Here is a 21,612-nt window from a genome sequence, read left to right on the forward strand (position 1 = left end):
TGTATACCAGTTTAGCTGGAACATATAGGCCGTGATATGTTGGCCACATTGTCACCATCATTCTGTTGATCGCGGTATAGTGGAATCTCAGCCTCCATGACCTCCTGTTCTTCAAAGGGCTTTTGCGGGAACGATTTACTTTTTTTAAGTAAGTCAAAAGAAAAAAAAATGCACTGCAACGTCAAACAAGTGCAGTGTAGTCATGAGAGGTTGTTTTGAAGCTTGAAAATATTGACCTACAAGTTGATATTTTGTGTCCTTTGGCAACATTCTCGATACTTTTCGATCACATTGGTGTATGAGATAAAAGTCAATTTAAGTAATTTTCGTACATAAAATCGGATAATATTATGTATGTGAAATCTCAACTCTAGCTGCTGAAACAAAACAAACTATTATATATGCAATTTTTCGCAAATCTAATGTTTATTCTATCTAAAATGTTAATGTTTCGATTCATATACTTTTCTTGCTCAGGAGCAAAAAAAAATGCCTATGCCTTTTCCGATTATCAAGAGTTGTTTTGTAAACAATCGCAATTTCATGTAATATGCACTTCGTTTTAAAATGCGGATATTTTGTTTTGACGCATTTCAATCCATTTCGTAACCTCTTGCCTATATTGCAGCAATAAAATTTAAAGAAGTAGAAAGCTTTGTTCTTTATTTTTACAAAATAATTAGATAATAATTTAGATGAAGCTGTTCTAAGTGTTAAGATTTTTTCGAACGCCATAAAGATGTCTAAGCTGACGTCACTACTTCACTTACCTGTCCACTGGCAATCCACCCATGAACAATCAGTTAGATAGCAGTCAATAGTTTCTATTGTGATGGAAATATGTATCGTCCAATTGGAGTAGTGCAAACAGCTAGATGCCATTCACAACCACAAAATTAAGACTATTAATTCATGCTTCTCGAGGATGTAGTTCAGCCTTCTGCCTTGAACTTCTCTATACATTTTATATTAACTATGTAAATCAATTCAATATTTTATGCTGAAGTTAACTACAATTACATACTAAATGAATACTAACAGCGCTACAAACTTGATTCATTGAGAACATTAACATCATGTCTATCAATTTTAATTATGCACTAAAAATAACAAAGAATGGCTATTTTTTTTTTAAAAATTGTTAACTTAGTTATTTGAAATCTAAATTTTGTTCTATAATCAGTACTTTCCTTTCTTCTTTATATTTTCACCATACACACAGATCTTTGGGATTTATGTATCAACGAGTTGCAAGTACACTATTAAAAAGATTAGTGGAAGTGAGAAAGTTAGGTGTTATTTTTGCTAATTTAGAGATCTCTCCCGAAGGGCGAGGGCTGTATTTTATTATATTTTTTTTTAACTATGCGTTATTTAGACTTTTAGTTTAAGTTGCTATTAAATTTTTGAGATCTTGGAAGAAAAAAGTACTAAATGACAATATTAAATTGATTTCTGGGTGAAATAAGTTCCAAGTTCCTTTTGCAACAAACAATCTTAAGTAAATTAACTAAAATTTCACTGAGAATTTTTATAATCCCTTCCATTTTACAACAATAAAAATGTCTTTTTCAACGTTCTCAAACCACGGACCACACTATAATAAGTATTTTAATCTAATGAAATCGTTTAGTGAGATGTCACTGTTAGTTTATGTATTGTGTTTTATATTCATCCCAACTAATATGTTTCAAAATCACTCTACCATGAACTTGAAGATAGCGATGAGATGGTGCTAAAGAAATAGGGAAGAAAGAAATTCTGCTTTGTGGCCAATAGTTTTTACAGATACAAAAGTATCCCTCGACTGTTACCTGAAATAGAATCGCGGCGTCGAATGCTTCTGACTTACTGCCAAAATAAAACTTCTCTGAATCAGTCACAAAAAGTTTTGTGGCATTTATTCTATTGAACTGAAGAAAATTGTCTTTAAAATGCTGTTTGTACATCCGACTTTCTAAGCGCAACACTTACTTCGAGGAAAGTTTTGCCGTGCTACTTATTCAAACATTGACAGAACTAACAAAATAAAGAAATTATGAAATTTTCAGAGATTTTGAAAATTAAGATAAATTTTTGAAATGTGAATCATGGGAAATCGAGAACAATTTTCAAACAATGGTCTAATGATTGTCCTATTCTTATTTTGAAATTAAAAACTTTCCTTTGCTCTATTTGTTGCCGAAGCCCTAAGTATTACTTATAATAAAAAGTGCTTCTTTATAAATTTTGCATGTAATTTTTTTTTGTGTTTTAAGGTTGTCCCGCAGTGTAGTAGCACAACGAATTCAAGCATCACTGGCTGCGGTCAGTAAGCGGGTGGGTGACCACTTCGATCAGCCTGCATTGTGACCGCGAGTTTTCGCGGAATCGGTCCTCATTAAACTGTTCTACCGCTCTGTTCTAGTGCTCGATTTCACTCGCAGATTGTCGGTCTACCAAAAGCGGGGGAGTCATCCCCTCAAAAGAAGAATGAAATGCTTGTCTTCATCCTCACTTATGTTTCCCAGAATATATCAAATCTCAGCTGGTCGGTATGGATTCCGCAACCGGCTCGTATTGAACACAATGCTCCTCAATGGCAGACGGATCATGGGTTAGTCCCCTTGCCGTCAGGCTAACCGTAGGATGTTTTCGTGGTTCACCTCTCCATATAACGCAAATGCGAGTTAATTATATCAGGACCACGAAGGCAAATTTCTGCCACTACTTGATCCAGGAGTTTCCTTGTCTTCTAGATTGGGTTCAAAATGACAACATAAGTAGTCGTAAATCAAAAATTGGTTCAACGTCAGTCATAAAATAAAATACAGCCCACCTCTTGTGTGATATAAATACCTAACTACCCTTTATTAAGGCTAATTTATTATTACGTTAAATTTCGAGTATGGTAACTATTAATCACCTATTATTTAAAATTGTATCAATTAGTTTAAATAATCAATTATGACTTAAATGATTTACATCCCAACTTTATAATGAATTTGAATGAAGAATTAAACATTTCGTTTTTAATTTTGCCTGAATTTATGAAACATCTTAAGAATTTCCCTTTATTTTTAAAGGTTATTATAATTTTTTTTCCACCTATTACATAATAAGGAGTTTTGGTATTGATATTGAAGAATACTGATCGCGTCTGTTTTGTTATTTCTCACTAGTTTATGTGCTATAAATTTATTTTCTTTTTAATTTTAAAACAATAAAAGTACAACGTAAATTCTTAGATTCATTGGTAATCAAATGAGTTTAACAGGAAAAACTAGATATATTTTTCTAATCATAAGGCAATAATGACTCGCAAATTATAATTTTTGTATATTTTACTTTACTTTTGCTACTGATTCCATTACTTACTATAAAATTTGAAACACCTGACAATAAATATAGATTCGTTTTCAAGAGCTATACGAGCAATAACTCTATAAATTTCATTTTCTAATAAGATGCTGCTGAAAGTCTTGTACTATACATTAACCCCGGAAAAAAAAGGAATTAAATGGATCGCTTTTTTATAGTATATCTTTTTTTTCCCCCTTTGCCTTAATGTGAGATATGATTTGCATGAGGGAGCAGTAATGCCAAAATGTGTGTCTAAACGTCTTTAAATAGTTGAATGAAAGAATTAAATGACGTATCTCTTTAATATACTTCACTTTTCTGCAGTTCGCGTAAACCTAAAAATAAACTGATTATGAAAGAGGAATCTCAGTGTTTGCTACTAAATCTCAGCTCATTCATAAGTGAATTAATGTACGTCTTTTGCAACTTAATCTTTCTTTTTTAATTCCATTAATGAAGAAGAAAAAGAAAACATTCAACTTCTTAGTGCGTGAAGGTTAAAAATTCGTGCCAAATTATCCGCTTGTTATTTGAAAACTGTGAGCCAGGTAAAATAGACTTAAGAATAAACCTCAAACGCCTTACGTTTTAATAAATGGAAAAAAAAATTGCTTAATAAGTTGCGTTTAATCTTTTTTACGTAATGAAATGAAACATTTTTTATGGCGTTAATACTAAATAGGTTGCAGATACCTATTAAGATATTATTTATGCATCTTCTGTGTGATAGCTAAAAAATACTAAATCGAATTTGTTTAGGCAAAAAAAAGGTATATTATCCAAAATGTATGTAAGTTATATTAGTTTTTCTTAAAACAAACCTTTCTTTTTGTCTTTCTACTTAGTAATTTCTTTTCTTTTCTTTTAAAATGAGTCTTTATTTATTATTTAAATTCTTTCCAAGATTATGAAGGGATTATTTTTTATTCAGAGTTTTTGAAAATGAAATAGGACTAATTTAAAATAAATTGTTTCTTGAAACAAACGACCCGGCAGTGCTTATCTTTAAGAGTGTTATTTAATAGACTGTATGTGTTGACTAAATATGTAGTTGAAGCATTGATGTTTTATAGAAACTCTGTTGTTTTATATCTTTGTTTCACATGAGCTCAGTTTTTTCTCACGTCTTCTTCGACACCAATTGTGGCACACCGGATTTATTGGCATACTTTTATAAATCCAAACTCTTAAAAGGCTTCTTAATATTTTTCGAAATGCAAGGATCATTACCGTTATAAGATTTTGTCTTTTGTAAATAAAAGTAAAGATTTCAAACATTACGTTTTTTCGCGGTAATAAGTAAAATTCAAACTTTCAATTAAATATTTTATCATTCAAGAAAAAGTGCTGAACGCTTTAATGTAAGTAATGAGATGATTGCGAAAACCTTTTAGTGAATAACGCTTAGGATTTAAATGATGTATATTACAGATTCATCATTTATCATCAGCAAATGTCAGTAGCATCCTTTGTTTCGCTCAACCGTATCTTTTCCTAGAGCGATTGATGAAGATCTTGTAGCGTTTGAGTTGGTTGTTGTTGCCTTGGTGAAGAATCTTTTGTGGTTTTCTGCTTATCACATCCACTTGAATAAAAGCCAGGTTACAAATGATACGACAGTTTTGAGTTGAATCCAAGGTAACTTCTTTTTGTAGATCAAATTCTAATGCCCTTGGAATCTCATGCATAGAAATGCAGGTGCGTCAACGTGAGATCCTGTTCACACTCTGATCCATTTCCGAATGTCTGCCTCATTTGTAAATACGACTTGATAAATGCCTACCTTGAAATACATATAAAAACAATGCTCTTTGGGTTACTGAATGAAGAAGAAGAATTTTCTTGATGTGATACTAACGCTTATAGATTTTGAGAGCTGGCAACACATAGATTTAGAGAAAAAAATTACAATATTTTTAAATACCTCACTCCTAGAAGACCTCACTACAAACCGCACAAAATATTATCAGTTTTAAGTTATGGGCAACATAGTACCACAAATAATACATTTAGATGGTATGGTAAAAATCTGTTATGAAATGAATTTTATTCTATGGACACACTTGTTTCGTCGTTTCCTGGTTCGATATTTATAATGTAAAACCCCCATCACCTATACTTCTTATTTTGTTCAAATATGATAAGTACCTAAACTAAATAGCACGCATCAATTTGATTAGTTAAAGTCAAAGTAACTCTTTTTCTTTCTTCACCATTCGTTCTTGGGATTATATTAAAAGATTCCTTAATTCACGGTGAGGCACCGTTTTCTTCACTCACTTCTGTATATATATCCTATTTATATGTCTCACTTTAATTATAATGCTTCTACTAGCCTTTTGTAATGCACCAGTTTTATTAGATCTAGAACTGTATTTTCAAGTTAATAACAAGTACTAAAATTGTTTCGTTTTCTTAAGTGAGTAAGAATTCATCTTATGCAGATTTCACCAACTTCAAAAGAGCAAGAAATCATGTCTATAAAAATTCTTGATGTACCCAAAAACGACATAAAAATAAGCTTTCTTCATATTAATATTGAACTTCATTGCAGTAAAACTTCTTATCTTTCGATCGGTTTAATAACCGAGTAGGCTTTATAAATAAAGATTATAGAATTATTCTTTATTGTTAAAGTTCTTAAGTTTATGTCAATTGTTAGTTTGCTGGTAAGATGTATGGAAAGAAATCATAGCAATATGCATACATTCAATTACTATATACTTCAATTCAATTGCAATATACATATCCATTCAATAGAATCAAAACTAATTGCCAGTTTTGTCCGTACTTTTGTTCTTGATAGTTTGAATTAAAGAGGTCTAAGTAAAGTTAGGTACTACAATTTCTATTTAATAGTTAACCAACTAATCAGCAGTATAATTCCTGCAACTTTTTTTATAATTAAAAATTTTTTTATGCACATTCCAATTGCAAAATTGTAGCGTTATAGTAAATACACTAGTTCTTCATTCCTTATAAGAAGTCACATTATACTATATTTATATTTATAAGATTGTTGGAAGCAAATTTATCTCTATGCATCGTAAAAATCAAATCCTCAAACTTTCTATAGATTAATACTAGTTCACTTTGATAGGATTAATTACTTACTACATACAGAAAGTCGAGAAAAGGTGCCATTTCTAGAATAAAAATTAAGAGCAAAAGGAATCGAAGAATTTTCCTCATTAAAACTATTAGGTGGTTACATACAAAGCATAGGGAAATGTTTGGAACACTTTATTCAGTCATTTAAGTCAACAATACATTTTATGTGGTAGAAACAATTGTCAAGTTTTGCCATGTTTATTTTTACACATCCTCCTATTTCTCGAATCAGTGCTAATGGAAGAAAGAGTGAAATGCGTAAACAGACTGTAAATTTTCATCTCGAATAAACAAAAGCTGAAAAAGACAGTCACAATGTTTATGGTTAACACGTTCAGGGAGTGTTAAAAATTCAAAGATGTGCCAGATTTATTTTCGCTGTTTGACTAATCTCTCATTACTGTGTGTTAATGTTTTGGATGAAAGAGTACTTAAGGAGCTCTATAACTTTGAATAGCATCTATCGAAAGTGTTTGCAAAACTATTAATTAATCCTTTTTGTAATTTTTTTCATTTTTCACCCCATCCATAGAAGCACTAATTTTTGTTTATACATTAACCGTCGTTGCGATTCCTCACTGAGTAAATTTTTCTATTGGTTGTCTGCATATCCTGGTGTCGACTTTATAAATGCCCAAAATTTAACGAAAATCAGGGGGTCGACTTATTTACCGGTTACGGAGATTCTTGATCAAGAAATATCTATATATTATAAATAATGAGATAAATATGATAAACTCTGTATAAATTTACCCCTTTCAAAAATCTTTTTAAATACTTTATTTTCAAATAATATACCGATATATTCAATTTCTTCTCTTAACTTATTTTCTTCAAATGTTTTTTAGAAACAGTTTACTGAATTACGTTTAGACAAAAAAATTAAGAGTAAGAAAAATTGCGATAATTTATTAGAGTACTTCAAAAACTAAACCATAATGAAAACTTTTAAAAACATGCCGTAAAGCTACAATTTAAAAGTTAACGTAAAGCTAAACATCATCTGTGTCGAAATCAATAAGGTTAGTAGTATCGTCATACGGATCCCACTTTGCTATGGGACTTCATCCTGATCTGTTTAATTCCATAAAAAAAAGTCTCCAAAGAATTCGAAATTTCACTCTTTTTCAAAGAATTTATTTACAATAACATTTTTAAATCCACATTTTGCCACGCGTCATTTAAACACTAAAGGAGCATCGCGTCTTTATGGGAGGGGAAATGTATCATATTCAAAGAGATCAATGCGAAACATTTTAAACTTTAAAAAAAAAAAATTCTAGTCTTAGGAATTCTTTTTTTTTATGCTTCTTTAATTTTAGAAGTGTTTATATTTGGTTTTTCAGCTGTCGAATTAACTCGCTATACCAGAAGCTTGCTATCTCGTTATCAAAAATGGGAAATCTACTTATACAAAGAATCCGAGATATGCAGTATCACAATTTTCATGAAATATTTTTAAAAAAAAATCTGTATATTGGTACAGTCAAGTTACAAATATAATAGAACGATGAAAATGTAAATTTTTTCATAAAATCTCTTAGCCTTTCATTTTTCGTTTAAATTTAATTTCGCCAAACTGTTTTTCGCAAACATTCTTGAATTAAAATTAGATCGAAATTTATTAAGGATGTTTTCTTAGAATTCGTTTTCTTTGCCAGATACATTTTTAAATTTCGTTAATTAGTTCACGGAGGAGAATGAATGGGACAGAACGCTATTTCCATATTAACTGAACCTTGATCTATTTTAATTTCGGTAAATACTGCGCCATTAAAATTTGGCTAAAGTATATTTAATTCTTTAGGCATTTTGTGATCAGGTTATAAGTTTTTTCGCGAGTTGTTAAACTTTATGAACCATTCTCTCATCATTCAACATTAAAATTCCTTTCAGTATCTTAACCTATATTTTGATAACTCCCCAACTACTAACGATATTACTGTGTTCCTCTTTATGATGAGAAGTCATTGGCCCTCTATGTAGCGTTATTCATAAGACAGTGGCCCATTTCACTTCACTTTATTGCTATTCGCACAATGTCGACTCGACAAAAGTTTCGTTTTGTTAAGGTGGCGGCGGAGCCTACAGAAAAACGCCGTTATGGGCTAAATATAGAATATTCCTCCATCTAGATGCCATAAATCAATTAGTTTTCTTTTTCGTTTCTTTTATTTTTTTACGTACCCTGACAGCCGAAAGTGTCACATTAAAGCACTCGGAAATAAACTGAAGAAAATATTTTGAGAATTAGTCATTGTCGTTTTTAAAAGTCAAATAAAGCAAAAATAAGAACGATATTTGAGCTTTGTTTCACGGATAAGACCATTGTGAGAGGTGAGTATTCTCCATACTGAACGTGACGCATCTCTTAAGTTTATTTTGGAAAGTGTTGATTTTTTTCTAGTTCAACTACATAAAATAAATAATAATACTAAAAAAAAAATCTCGGAATGCAAACATTGCAAAATCACTTAGCATTTGTTGATGGGAGGTTATCAACACATGCCTTAAATAACGATAACGGTGGGAACAATATTTTAGACATAAAAATCTGAGTCCCAGACGGTGTCTGTTGTATGTTTCTGGCAAAGAAGGTATGGTCTCACGCATTTTTAGTCTCAAGAATTTCTGCATTTTGCTCACGAAATCGGAAGATAGACTAGTCAAGAATGCAAAAGAAAAAAGAAAGAAAGAAAAAGAATAAAAATTGTATATATACATAATTTGTTTTTTAAGCGTTAAGAAAGAAGTTTCGATTTTTAATTATTTGACTATCGCTAAACACTGCGTGTATTGCGAGTCCGAAAACTGCTTAAGCTCAAACACTTTAAGCTAAACAATTTATTGCAGTTCATCATAGAAAGACATTAGCACATTATCTATTCTTTTTTATGCTTTTTTTTTGGATCATGTGCCATTTTTAAACCCTACATTTAATTCATAAATAGTTTTTTTTGTGAAGAGTTTCGAAATATTTTCTGTTCACATAGGGACTATTAGACATTTAGTAACTTACTTATTTTAATATATACGACTTTAGTGCTCAGCAGGACATAGTATAGGGGTAATCTTCGTGAGGTTGAGATTTAATCTCCTAAATTTCTGAAAACCAATAATTATATGAAATCATTAGTAAATGACTCTTAAATATACAAAGACAATTATGTAGTAAATTTTTAATTTAGGATTCTTGATTTTAACCAATTGCTCGCGATAATTTCCTAGATTTTCGTTCTATTTACTTAAAAATGCAACAGCATGTATTGGGATAGTTTCTCTTGCTCTCTCTCTCTCTCTCTCTCTCTCTCTCTATATATATATATATATATATATATATATATATATATATATATATATATATATATATATATATATATATATATATATATATATATATATATATATATATATATATATATATATATATATATATATATATATATATATATATATATATATATATATATATATATATATATATATATATATATATATATATATTAAACAAAATGGTTACATATTTAACGAAAAATGTTTTAAAAGTCGTGGCTCGCCACCAAATTAAACAAAAATTATAAAGGTGATTAACAGAAACTTTCATAGGAAAACTACCTTAGTATGCATGCTATTAAATTAACTAAATTGGATGAAAGTGAAACTCGTTTTGAAAAAGTAGGGAAGGTGTTTAAGTTTGCAATGGCTAATTTTAGCAATGTCACTTTAAAATAAGCTGTAACATTCTTTGTTATGGGTTTACTACTTTTGGAAGACATTCTTAAAAATGCTTATATCGGAATTATCAATCGTCTCAAGTTCACGAAAATTTTATTTATCAAGAATTAGGCTGTTTGAAGGAACAAAACTTTTTTTGTTGACAAAAACTGTGTTCTTGCGACTTACTAAGAATATATCTGAATAAAAAAATATCTTTAAGATATAAATATCCTATGATTCGCAATATGTTATTTTGGATTAAAATTCGTGGTAATCTTGAATCCATTTTTACTGTCTTTCTATCTTTATATTTGGAAAAGTTTTATTTTCTTCTCATTGAAATGAGTGTTATTTAGGAATGAGATAGTGAATTTATGACATTCTTTCAGGCTGTTACTGAAGAGGTTCAAAGAAAGAGTGTTACTAAAACACGCACAACTCAATCTCGAACCACTCAGTTTAGAAGCGTCGAGTTACATAGCATAGTTCTTCCTGGCACAGGCCAAATAACTGGTAACAAAATTTTCTCTTATGCTTTGCAAAACATTCCTTACATTTTGTTTTTTATTTTAAAAAAACTTGAATTAATAAATATGGTTTTGTCTCAGCTGATATCAAAATGCCATCAGGAAAATTCGATAAGCCGGTTGTCATAGACAACCAAGATGGGACCATTTCTATTAAGTACGATCCAAGGGAAGAAGGTTTACATGAGTTGCATGTGAAATACAATCAAGAACATATACCAGGTAAATAATTCATGGTTCCTGATAAAATAGAATGATATGTTTAATGAATGTGCATTTATTTATTTATTTATTTTACAGGCAGTCCATTCAAAATTTATGTGGATTCAATTACAAGTGGTTTTGTGACTGCACATGGTCCAGGTTTGAGCAGAGGCATTGCTGGTGAACCTGCTAATTTTACAATTTATACAAAGGATGCGGGAGCAGGTATATTATTTATAAAATTAATTTTTAGTATTGAATTTTTTTCAATTAAGGATTGGTGATATGTAATATAGTGGGAATTTTAAAATATAAATAAAATGTGAATTTTTTTTAAGGGCAAATATATTTTTAGTTTCAGTTTTGTTATTCTCAAATCATTTCTTTCTTTATTTCTTCTGTGGAACAAAGTATAGTTTTAAAATTAAATATTTATTTGTTTACCAGTGACTTACAATTTACATTGCATCTTAGCTTTTACTTTATTTATGTTGATATGTTTATGATACATAAAAATGTAAAAATATTTTTTTTATAAAGAATGTATGTAAAAGTTATTTTTTTATTTTATTTTGTCCAAATAAGGGTTAATATTTGGATTAAAAATGTTTCTAACTAATTTGAGACAAATTTCAGTGTTATTTTTTTAAAGTAAATTTTTATTAACTTGAAACCACTTTTCATTCTATTATATCGAATTTATCTGTATAACATTGTTATATGCTTGTTTCCTTCATAATTTTCTAATAATATGTTAATAAAAAAACTAACCTTGAAATCATAAAAATAATCCCGTCATCTTTTACTGAACTCTGAAAGTCTTTTAAATTGCTAGAAAATACTTAGGCAAAATCTCAAAACTGTCGTATATTTTTTTATATACATTGTTTTTATTCGCATACCAAATAAGTAAAGAAATTAAGTGGGTGATAATTAATCAGTAATTAATTAAATTAGTTATCACGCACATTATTTCAAATAATAAATATCTCTGATCGATAAATTCATTTAATTAAAGTTTTTGACAAAGAGCTAAGCTGTAATCTCGCTTTTTAATTTGAAATGGTGATTTTCACGTAAACCCATATTTTAGGTGGACTTGATGTTGCAGTCCAGGGACCTTCTCAAGCGGAAATAACGTGCCACGATAACAAAGACGGAACAGTTGCTGTTAATTACTTGCCTGCAGCTCCTGGAGAATATAAGATTTCTGTCAAATTTGCTGGCAAGCACATTGCAGGAAGTCCTTTTACAGCAAAAATTACAGGTTTGATAATTTTTTACTAAATTTTGGTTGCGAAATTTAGATTTCAAATTCTAATAAAATCTTAGGAATATAGTATTTATTGAAAAGAAATGCAGTTTTCAAAGCTTTTAAAGTTTTTTTTTTTATTCCTTAGAATGATGCAATGTAAGATTTCTTATTGACTTTCGATGTAATAGTAAATTTTTCGAATCAGAATGCAATAACTTAAGTTTCTGCATTGTGAGCTAAAACATGACTGAGAAACATTTTTAACTATTGATCGAAATATAATTTGGTATTGGCATTAAACATAATTTTGTATATGTACCTAACCTAATTAGATTTTAATTTGGTAATGTAATATTTCAATGCATTGAACGTTTACTATGAATTAACCTTATTAACTATAAATGCGAATGTTTCTTAGGTGAAGGCCGAAAAAGAAATCAAATATCAGTGGGTCACTCTAGCGAAGTTTCACTGAAAGTACAAGAAAAAGATGCCAGAAATCTGAATGCTAGTATTGTCTCTCCATCAGGTCTAGAGGAACCCTGTTTTCTGAAAACATTGCCAAATGGTCATTTAGGTAATATTCTGGACAACAATCTCTTAATACTGTTCAGTAGCATTCACTCAATTAATTAAATTTTCTTTGTCGAATGGCAGGAATTTCTTTCACTCCCCGTGAAGCCGGACCGCACATGGTTAACGTTAAGCGACAGGGCAATCATATTCAAGGAAGTCCGTTCCAAATCAATGTGTTAGATCAAGAGATTGGCGATGCCACTAAGGTGAAGGTCATCGGCAATGCTATCAAGGAAGGAAAGACTCATGTTGAAAATCAGTTCACAATTGATACAAAGGAAGCCGGTATGATTCCATACTCTTGTGTGATTCATTTTAAATTTCTAAAATGTTTTTTTAGATAAAGAAAAGAGTAGTTTTGTTTTGTATCAACAATATTTGTTAACTAAATGAAAATCATTTTTTTTGTATCAATCGAGTTCAACTTTATATTGAAATATAATAGCTTCTTATGTTATATTTAAGCTTAGGGTGTTTAGTAGGTATATCTGGATGATTTATAATCTATTAATAATACTTTATTATCAATGCCCATCATCTATTTATCAATTGACAAATAATAATATAATGTCATAAGTTTCAATTTTAAAATTATAATTCTTACAAATATGAATATAGAGATGCAAAAACTATTTACTTATTAAACTATAAATAAGAATAGAGTTACAATTTCTTTTGGAAAGCAATGTTATGGAATTATTTTAATAGTGTTGTATTGCCACACTATAAGAAGGATTTCACCGCAAATTATTTATTACAATTAAACTAATTTTTTTTGGACAATCGTTTTGAAAAATATTTTTTTTTCATTTAAAATGTATTTCAACGGTTATGCGTTTATTATTCTTAAAATGATATATGTCACTAGCAAATATGCATAAGTAATTTTTTATTGTGATTTTTAATGCAGGTTTTGGAGGCCTTAGTCTTTCTGTTGAAGGACCCAGTAAAGCTGAAATTAACTGCAAAGATAATGAAAATGGCACATTGACTGTAGGCTATAAGCCCACTGAGCCAGGATATTATATTGTAAATCTGAAGTTTGCTGATCATCACGTACCAGGTAAGCAAAAATTAAAAAATTAAAAATGAATAATAAAATAAAGTATTATAAAAATGAAATTGCTTCCATTGTTTTTTGACAGGAAGTCCTTTTACTGTGAAAGTATTAGGTGAAGGATCTAATATTCAGAGAGAATTTATTAAAAAGCAACGAGAATCTGCACCAGTTGTTGATGTTGGCAATGAATGTAAACTTACTTTCAGGCTTCCCGGTATGTTTACCATTGTTTTATTCAAGATGCCCGCTTTTCTATCCACTGTTTGATAATTTATGAATGTTAAAAATAAAAATTATGTTACTGTATGGTGCATTCTCTTCTCCTAGGATCTAGTGCATTTGATATGTCTGCCAAAGTCACATCACCATCTGGTGTCACCGAAGATGCCAGCATCGCTGACTGTGATGAGTGTAGTTACAATGTTCATTTTGTTCCGAAGGAGACGGGTGTGCATACAGTCAGTGTACGATGCAAAGATCTCCACATTCCTGGATCACCATTTCAATTCACTGTTGGCCCTTTCAGAGACCATGGCTCCCATAAAGTTCATGCTGGAGGACCTGGCTTATACAGAGGAACTGTTAGCGAGATATGTGAGTCTCTATCACTTGATTTCATCATTAAAGAGCTAAAAACGCTAATCACGCTTAGGTTAGAAAGTGTGGGAGTTCATATATTAATTTTTACTTCTTCTAAATTTTATTACTGGCTAAATCACATTTACATTATTCTCACTTTAAAATTATTTTTCATAATTTAAAACCTTCTGAAAATTTTCACTTTCCACTTTAAAGAATTTACCATTAAGGCCTTCATTGTAATAAGCCGACTCTTTCTTTGTTCATTTTGAAATACAGATCTTGTCTTAAGAATGTTTTTCCTTTTTTGTGTGATTTGTAGTGTTCCTGCTTAGCTGTGAAAAATAAGCTGGAAGTTTTAAAATGGAAATGAACGTGGATGGGACTCTATTTTCAAATAAATGGAGTTGATTCACTATTTGAATGAGATCTTTATTTGATCCTATCTCATTATGGATGAAGCATTCAAGCAGGAATGATCGTAGCTTAAAAGTTATGCTTTATAATGAGATTTTAAAGCTAAAATAAATTTCGAAGATTTTTGAAGTGAAACTTCTAATGCGACTTCCAACAAGTTTGTGTTAAACGTTTAACGCTACCATGGCAACGAACGGCCCGTGATCCTTGTAGGAGATTTTAATGTGAATTTCTCGTTACCTGAATCTGAAACATTATTAACCTTCCTCAAAGACAAATTTGGATTGGAAGTAATAAATGTTAGGAATGATCCAACAACCAAAGGGGGAACTACCACTGATGCAGTTTTTGCAAGAAATATTGAAAAAATAGAACTCAAACATTTCGTATCTTACTTTAGTTATCATAATCCCGTTGTAAATGTTATAGATTTGGATATTTCTCCTCTCGAAAATGATAATTAAAAGATGCGATCAATTGTGAATTGTAAGCAATGTTAATAAAGTTTGTCTTAAAGAAACAATATGATTTCACTAAAAATCAATTTCTACCCCTTCCTATTTTCATTTACACATTACGAAGTTTCACTTCTTCCGCGCGGAGGGACTCCACGCACTATTTTTTTTATATGACCCTTTAGTGTTTTAAATAATTCTTCTATTTGAACTGGTTATTTTAATGATATAGTTTGCTTGCAAAAATTAGAAATCCAATTTTATTATTGTTTTATTTATTTGCTGCTATTGCTATTTAAAAATATATAGTTTCAGATCCAAATGGATGCATGCAATTTTAAATTTATTGAAAAAGCATTTTATTTATCCTTTTTGAATAATATACCCGTAATATATATGAATTATTTTGAAGACTTTATTTTGAAATGGTGTCTAATGTTCCATCTATTAAAAGATTAAATATTCAAAACATACTCTCGCTTAAAGATCTCAATTATTAGCAATTACTACAGATATTTAAAAAAAAGTATTGTTTTGTTGATTTATTTTCTATTTATAGTAAGATTAAAGGATGTTTGTTCAAAATGATTTATATTTAGAAAATAAAATATTTCTTTAAAGTTCACTTAAATCATTAAAATGAATTGTACTTAAAGATATTGTCATTGAATATTTAAGGTGAGTTTAATGTTTGGACGAGAGAAGCTGGTGCAGGAAGTCTTGCTATATCGGTGGAAGGTCCATCAAAAGCTGACATTGACTTCAAAGACTCTAAAGATGGTTCGTGTTACGTGAAGTATAAGGTGACTGAGCCAGGTATAAATTCAAAACAAATTTTATCTATATACAGAGAGAGAGTTATTTCTATAGTTAATTCCAATATTGTTTTCTCAATTAAAGGTGACTATAGAGTAGGTATCAAGTTCAATGAGCAGCACATCCCGGACAGTCCCTACCACGTGTACATGCTGCCTTCAACGGGTGACACCTCAAAGATTGAACTGGCTCATATTCCAGAGAGTTTTAATCAAATTAACAAACCTGTAGCCATTGCCATTCTCATGAATGGAGCCAAAGGAAATTTAGATGGAAAAGTCATCTCACCCTCTGGAACAGAAGATGATTGCTTTATTACTCCTTTAGATGCTGGTAAGGATTCATTCATTTATTTCCAATCTAATGCATAATAGTGTTTCCTTTTCATGGGATGATTCCGAAATATCTTTTAAATATCTTACATCACCAAATACTGTCAACATTGTGAATGTTTGGAATATCATAACGTTTCTCTCACAATGTCGACAGACATTCCGCATGGTGAAAATTGAAAAAAGAGTTCTGTTATATATTTTTTATTTGTATCAGCAAATCATTTAACATACACCGATGGTACGGATGTAAGTGAAAAAGATTGATAATGACACACTCTCAAAGCATGCTGAATGTTGATATTTGTTGATGTTAGTGAAAAATATTTCTGACATACATATAGAATTGTTGACATTTACCAGATTTCTAACTTTTACACTAGTAAAATATTAGAGTTCTGTGAGCAGGTGGAGTATCCAGGAAAGCGTGCATTTTTCATAAAATTTAAAAATAATAAAAAAGTATTTATATTTTATTAATTTATAGTTCTTCTGACTACTTTACGAATAATAGTCTGATTTATATAATTATTCATACTCTGTTTCTTGTTTAATACTCTATTAATTCTTGATAAGCCTCTCATGATTATCACTCGATACATTCTATATTATATTTTTCCTGAATATATTAAATTATCACAAGAAGTCGATCCAATATTTGTTTCGAGTAGATCTGAGTAAGTATGAATTATTTTTTCTTTTAGTTGAATCATGCATATTAGTCGGAAATACTTAAAATATGATATTTTGTTCAGTGTTGCTATGGTATTTTTACAAAGATTGATGGCTATTGAAAATTGTTATTAAGGGAAGCGACCTAGTTTCCTGGTAATTCAAAATTGAGTTTATTGAAAACAGATTTTAAAAATGGTGAAATGTGAAGAGAGTTATTTTTATGACAATTCTAATTGATGTCTAATTACCCTTATGTAGATCAATGGGCATTAAGGTTTGTACCACGTGAAAATGGTGTGCACCTCATTCACATACGTTGTTCTGGTGTTCATATTCCACAAAGTCCTCTCCGTCTACTCATCGGCAAGGATGATTCAGATCCAGCAGCTGTTCAAGCTTACGGTCCTGGTTTGAAAGAAACTAAATCTGGTAATTTAATTTCTTTTTATGAATTACGAATGAATGATGACATCGTTTATTGAAATATTATTTTACTTACAGGCACCAAAACAGATTTCATTGTTGATACATGCAGTGCTGGTACTGGAACTTTATCTGTTACTATCGATGGACCCTCTAAAGTATCTATGGATTGCACTGAAGTTGAAGAAGGTTATAAAGTACGTTATACACCATTAGCCCCAGGAGATTATTTCATTACAGTAAAATACAATGGATATCACATTGGTGGAAGCCCATTTAAAGTTCCATGCACGGGTAAATAGTTTTTAGAACAATTCTTGTGTATTCTTTGTTATATTCATAGCTATAGCTTGATTAAAACTTATGATTTAATAAACATGGCTATTTACCAGTCATTCCTTTTAATGATTATTATTTTATTTTAATAATTTGTAAAAAATAGTCATTAAATTTAGGTAGTCATTTTTGATTCACTTATTTTTGATTGTATAGTTTTGATACAACTCAACACTTAGTCGTTTGGAATGCATATACATCATCTTTTTATTCTATTTTTTAATGTTTTGGAAAATTAAAGAAATATTTTGAACAAAAGAAAGTTTCAAAGTAATGGATGACACTATTTTTATAGTCCCTCATTTCTCCTTAAAAATAGTAAACATGTATTGCTCTAAAAAATATCTTGATTTTTTGTAAAATAGTGTCTTGATTTTTATTTTGAACAACTACGAAGCCTGCATGATTCGGAGATCTTGCTGATAAAGTTCCAGACATCCATGGAGAAAAGTGACAAAGCAGTGCGATAGGATGTTTAAAAAATGCATTGAGTTTTTTAAAAAGTTTTATGTATTAACTATGCATTTATAACTTCTAATATTTTGCCAGCTATCTTTATATTAAAACTTTGTGATTCAGAATGAACCCAATGAGCATCTATAATTCTGTTCATTCAACCCGTTCTATAACTTTTAGTAGATTTAAATTTGAAATAGTTATAACAAAAATCGCATCAACACCCAATAAAAATTTAGCACTATTTATAGGGATCAAAAACAGCATATCTTCATTTTTATAAATCTCGAATTTAAAATATATTGTACTATCTATGAACAAAGAACTATTTTATAAGGTAATATGATGTTTTCCTCTACTTTATGACGAAATTCCGACGTTTTTATTTTAGGTAGTGCTGTGACAGATATCGGAACTAAGGAACAATCTCAGGTTGTTGTTGAGACAAGTGCAAAACAAGCAAAGCAGAAAGCTGATCACTTACCCAAGTTTAGGTCCGATGCTACAAAAGTAACGAGTAAAGGAATGGGTCTAAAACGAGCTCATTTGCATAGGTCTAATCAATTCACCGTCAATTGCACAGATGCAGGTAAATTTAGAGTTCCTATTTTTTAATACCGGATTAAAAATAGAATTCGTAAAATGACGTGTGTAGATATTTCATAACGTACGAAATCTGTTCGCTTGAAATATCTGCTTGGTTACGATGAGGATGCTTGCTATAATTATTTCACATGTAATAGCCTTGAAATTGAAATATTTCAAGTGGACAGTTGTCGTAACTGTGACTACTACATACTTAATGTCACAGTTATGCTTCTATGTAAAAAAGACCATAAATGAAAACGAAATTTTATGAAACGTTATGAATTATAATATCGTTGAATTCAAACATGTTGTTTAACAGTTATGTGTGAGTTATGCTTCTATGTAAAAAAGACCATAAATGAAAAAGAAATTTTATTAAACATTATGAATTATAATATCGTTGAATTCAAACATGCTGTTTTAAAAAATATTGAATTTTTATTGATCAGTAAAAAGAGTGATATAAATGTAAAATTAGATTCATGTCTGATATGGAATGAAGGCAGTTCTAGTGTTGTAGTTTTGGTGTTCATGGGTGTGCATACACATTTCATTAGGATGGGCTGCTACATTAGCTATTTTCAATTTCATTAAAACGTCTTAAACACACAAATAAGGGAAGAAAATGTGTGAATGAAGCAGAAATGGTTATATAAACAAGAACATTCTTCAGTGTCTAAAACACCAAATGATGGTAGAGATGTGGAGAGACGTGCAAAGTGGTTTAACCAATAGCGGCGAAGGAAAAAGTTTGTACAACATCGTGATAAAAAGGTGGAGATAAAAAACAGAACAGATGTGAGGGGATTTGAACTTACGCCAGTTCTTAGCTCTCTTTTTTCTTATTATCTTGTTTAAACTTGTTCCTCAATCTCTATAACCACTTTGTGTTTGTCTCTTGACTTCTCTACCATCATTTGGTGTTGAGACACTGTGGAAGGTTCTTGCTTATCGAACCGAAACTATAGTATGACCATGTCTGTGCTTTAGTCTATCGAAACTATCCTTTTAGGATACATTAAAATATAATTGAAATCGCAATTTTTATTTCAGTACATACACCATTATCTAACATTTAGGTTTAGTGCATTTCAGTAAACCAGACCCATTATATATCATTCTAATGTATTTGTTAATTAACTTATCATGGAAAAAAAATATATTTTCACTTTATTTTCGTAGAAATTGATATAAGATTTAAAAACATAAAATAATGTGATCTTTGATTATTTACAGGAAATAACTTATTCTTCTGTTCCGTGTATGGCCCCAAAGGTCCATGTGAGGAGGTATTTGTTAAAGCTATCGGAAAAAATATGTATCAAGTTAATTACACAGTGAAAGAAAAGGGAGACCACGTAGTTGCTGTCAAATGGGGTGATGACCATATCCCCGGTAGTCCATTCAAAGTAGAAGTCTCTTAACTTTTTTTTAAAGGAAACAAAAACTGCTTGAAGTTCTCGGTTGTTGTCGTGAAAATATGTTTTTATATTCATGTTGCCAAATGTTTTGTTGTTTCGCTTCTCCTCTCCCTACATAGTCTGTTTTCTCGATGCAGATCATGTGAAACTACTCGTGATTTGTTTAGTATACCCACTTCGTGTCGTTTTATTGTTCTTTTTAATTTATCCAACGTGAAAACATTAAGTGCCTCGCTACACATGAAATTTTGTGTCGAACGGAAACTTACTTTAAAGGAATATTATATATTTTGATGTTATGTTGTTTGCAAAGTTTATGGATAATTTATATTTATTAAGACTTTTAAATGAATTTCAAAAATTTCATCCACTATTCGATTCATAATTTATGAGCTCAGAAATCTCTCAGCATTGCAATTTCTGTTTAAGCTGATCTCATTCTAAAGAAAAATGTGTACTTAATCTCTCATTTTAAAAATATTTAATTTTTAGAATTTAGGATGTTTATACTGTGGCATTTTATAAATTTATTTTAAGATAAAAAAGATTTAGTGTTTTCTGATGAAACTATTGATAATGTATTTGAGATTTTGAATTTTTTTTAAAAAGAAAACAATTTTATTTTGCTTGTTTATTGCAATTTTATTCTTTAAAGATCAAATAAATTTTGTTCCTTTCATTGTATGTGTCAGTTACTCTCCAATTTTAAATTTTTTTTTTTTTTTTTTTTTTTTTGATAGGCACAGAATGGCAAAAGAATGCTTTTATCCAATTTCTACCTGAAATAGTAGAAAAAAGTTTCATAAACATATTATAAGTTAATGTCTACTTTCTGATAGTTAATAAGCGTTTTTTTTTCACCAGAAAATCAAAAACTCAACATTATCGATGCCGAAACATAAGTGCGATTAAAAAGCAGACGCAGCTCAGAATGTGTATTTAAGTAAAGGGATATGGATCAAAATGCGTGTTTAAGGAAATTAGCTTAGCATTTGACTTAGATAAAACAATTTTTATAATAGAAGTTTGAAAATCTCTCTCTATCTCTCTATCTCTTTTCTTTCTTTCTTTATTTTATGGAGAATAAACTGATGGATAAAAATTAATCCATCTTTTAAAACACGCTTTTTGAGCTGCAATTAAAGAATAAAAATAGAAAGTTCCCCGACGTAGTATTGCAGTGGTTTGTGAACAGTTGTTTAAGATTCAACATTTATGCTTTAAGGAGTGAGCTACTGACAACAATCTAGAGATGAACCAAAAGTGTCTCGTTCAGCGTCCTTCACAACAGTAGAATGGTTAATGATGACGAAGAAGGCTGT

At 30.1% G+C, this 21,612-nt stretch overlaps 1 protein-coding gene across 3 annotated transcripts in view; it reads left to right on the forward strand.

Moving 5' to 3' along the window:
* LOC107438849 (filamin-A) overlaps window positions 1–20,969 on the forward strand; it is a 117,130-nt gene extending 96,161 nt beyond the window's left edge. For 2 of the 3 annotated variants that reach the window (XM_071180270.2, XM_016051240.4), the window contains exons 25-39: window positions 10,560–10,683; window positions 10,779–10,919; window positions 10,998–11,126; window positions 11,995–12,168; window positions 12,575–12,733; window positions 12,814–13,017; window positions 13,643–13,795; window positions 13,878–14,006; window positions 14,120–14,386; window positions 15,922–16,059; window positions 16,144–16,392; window positions 17,325–17,495; window positions 17,568–17,783; window positions 18,673–18,870; window positions 20,106–20,969. In XM_071180270.2, the coding sequence (XP_071036371.2) occupies window positions 10,560–10,683; window positions 10,779–10,919; window positions 10,998–11,126; window positions 11,995–12,168; window positions 12,575–12,733; window positions 12,814–13,017; window positions 13,643–13,795; window positions 13,878–14,006; window positions 14,120–14,386; window positions 15,922–16,059; window positions 16,144–16,392; window positions 17,325–17,495; window positions 17,568–17,783; window positions 18,673–18,870; window positions 20,106–20,293 (2,640 nt within the window). In that variant the 3' untranslated portion in view covers window positions 20,294–20,969. The remainder of the gene's footprint in view (window positions 1–10,559; window positions 10,684–10,778; window positions 10,920–10,997; window positions 11,127–11,994; window positions 12,169–12,574; window positions 12,734–12,813; window positions 13,018–13,642; window positions 13,796–13,877; window positions 14,007–14,119; window positions 14,387–15,921; window positions 16,060–16,143; window positions 16,393–17,324; window positions 17,496–17,567; window positions 17,784–18,672; window positions 18,871–20,105) is intronic. The other variant, XM_087158073.1, reaches the window with a different exon arrangement.
* Window positions 20,970–21,612: the final 643 nt, after the last annotated feature.

The sequence above is a fragment of the Parasteatoda tepidariorum genome, chromosome 1 (assembly GCF_982258835.1).
Source record: "Parasteatoda tepidariorum strain Cologne lab strain chromosome 1, Ptep-v5.0, whole genome shotgun sequence".
In the NCBI taxonomy this organism is placed as follows: domain Eukaryota; kingdom Metazoa; phylum Arthropoda; class Arachnida; order Araneae; family Theridiidae; genus Parasteatoda; species Parasteatoda tepidariorum.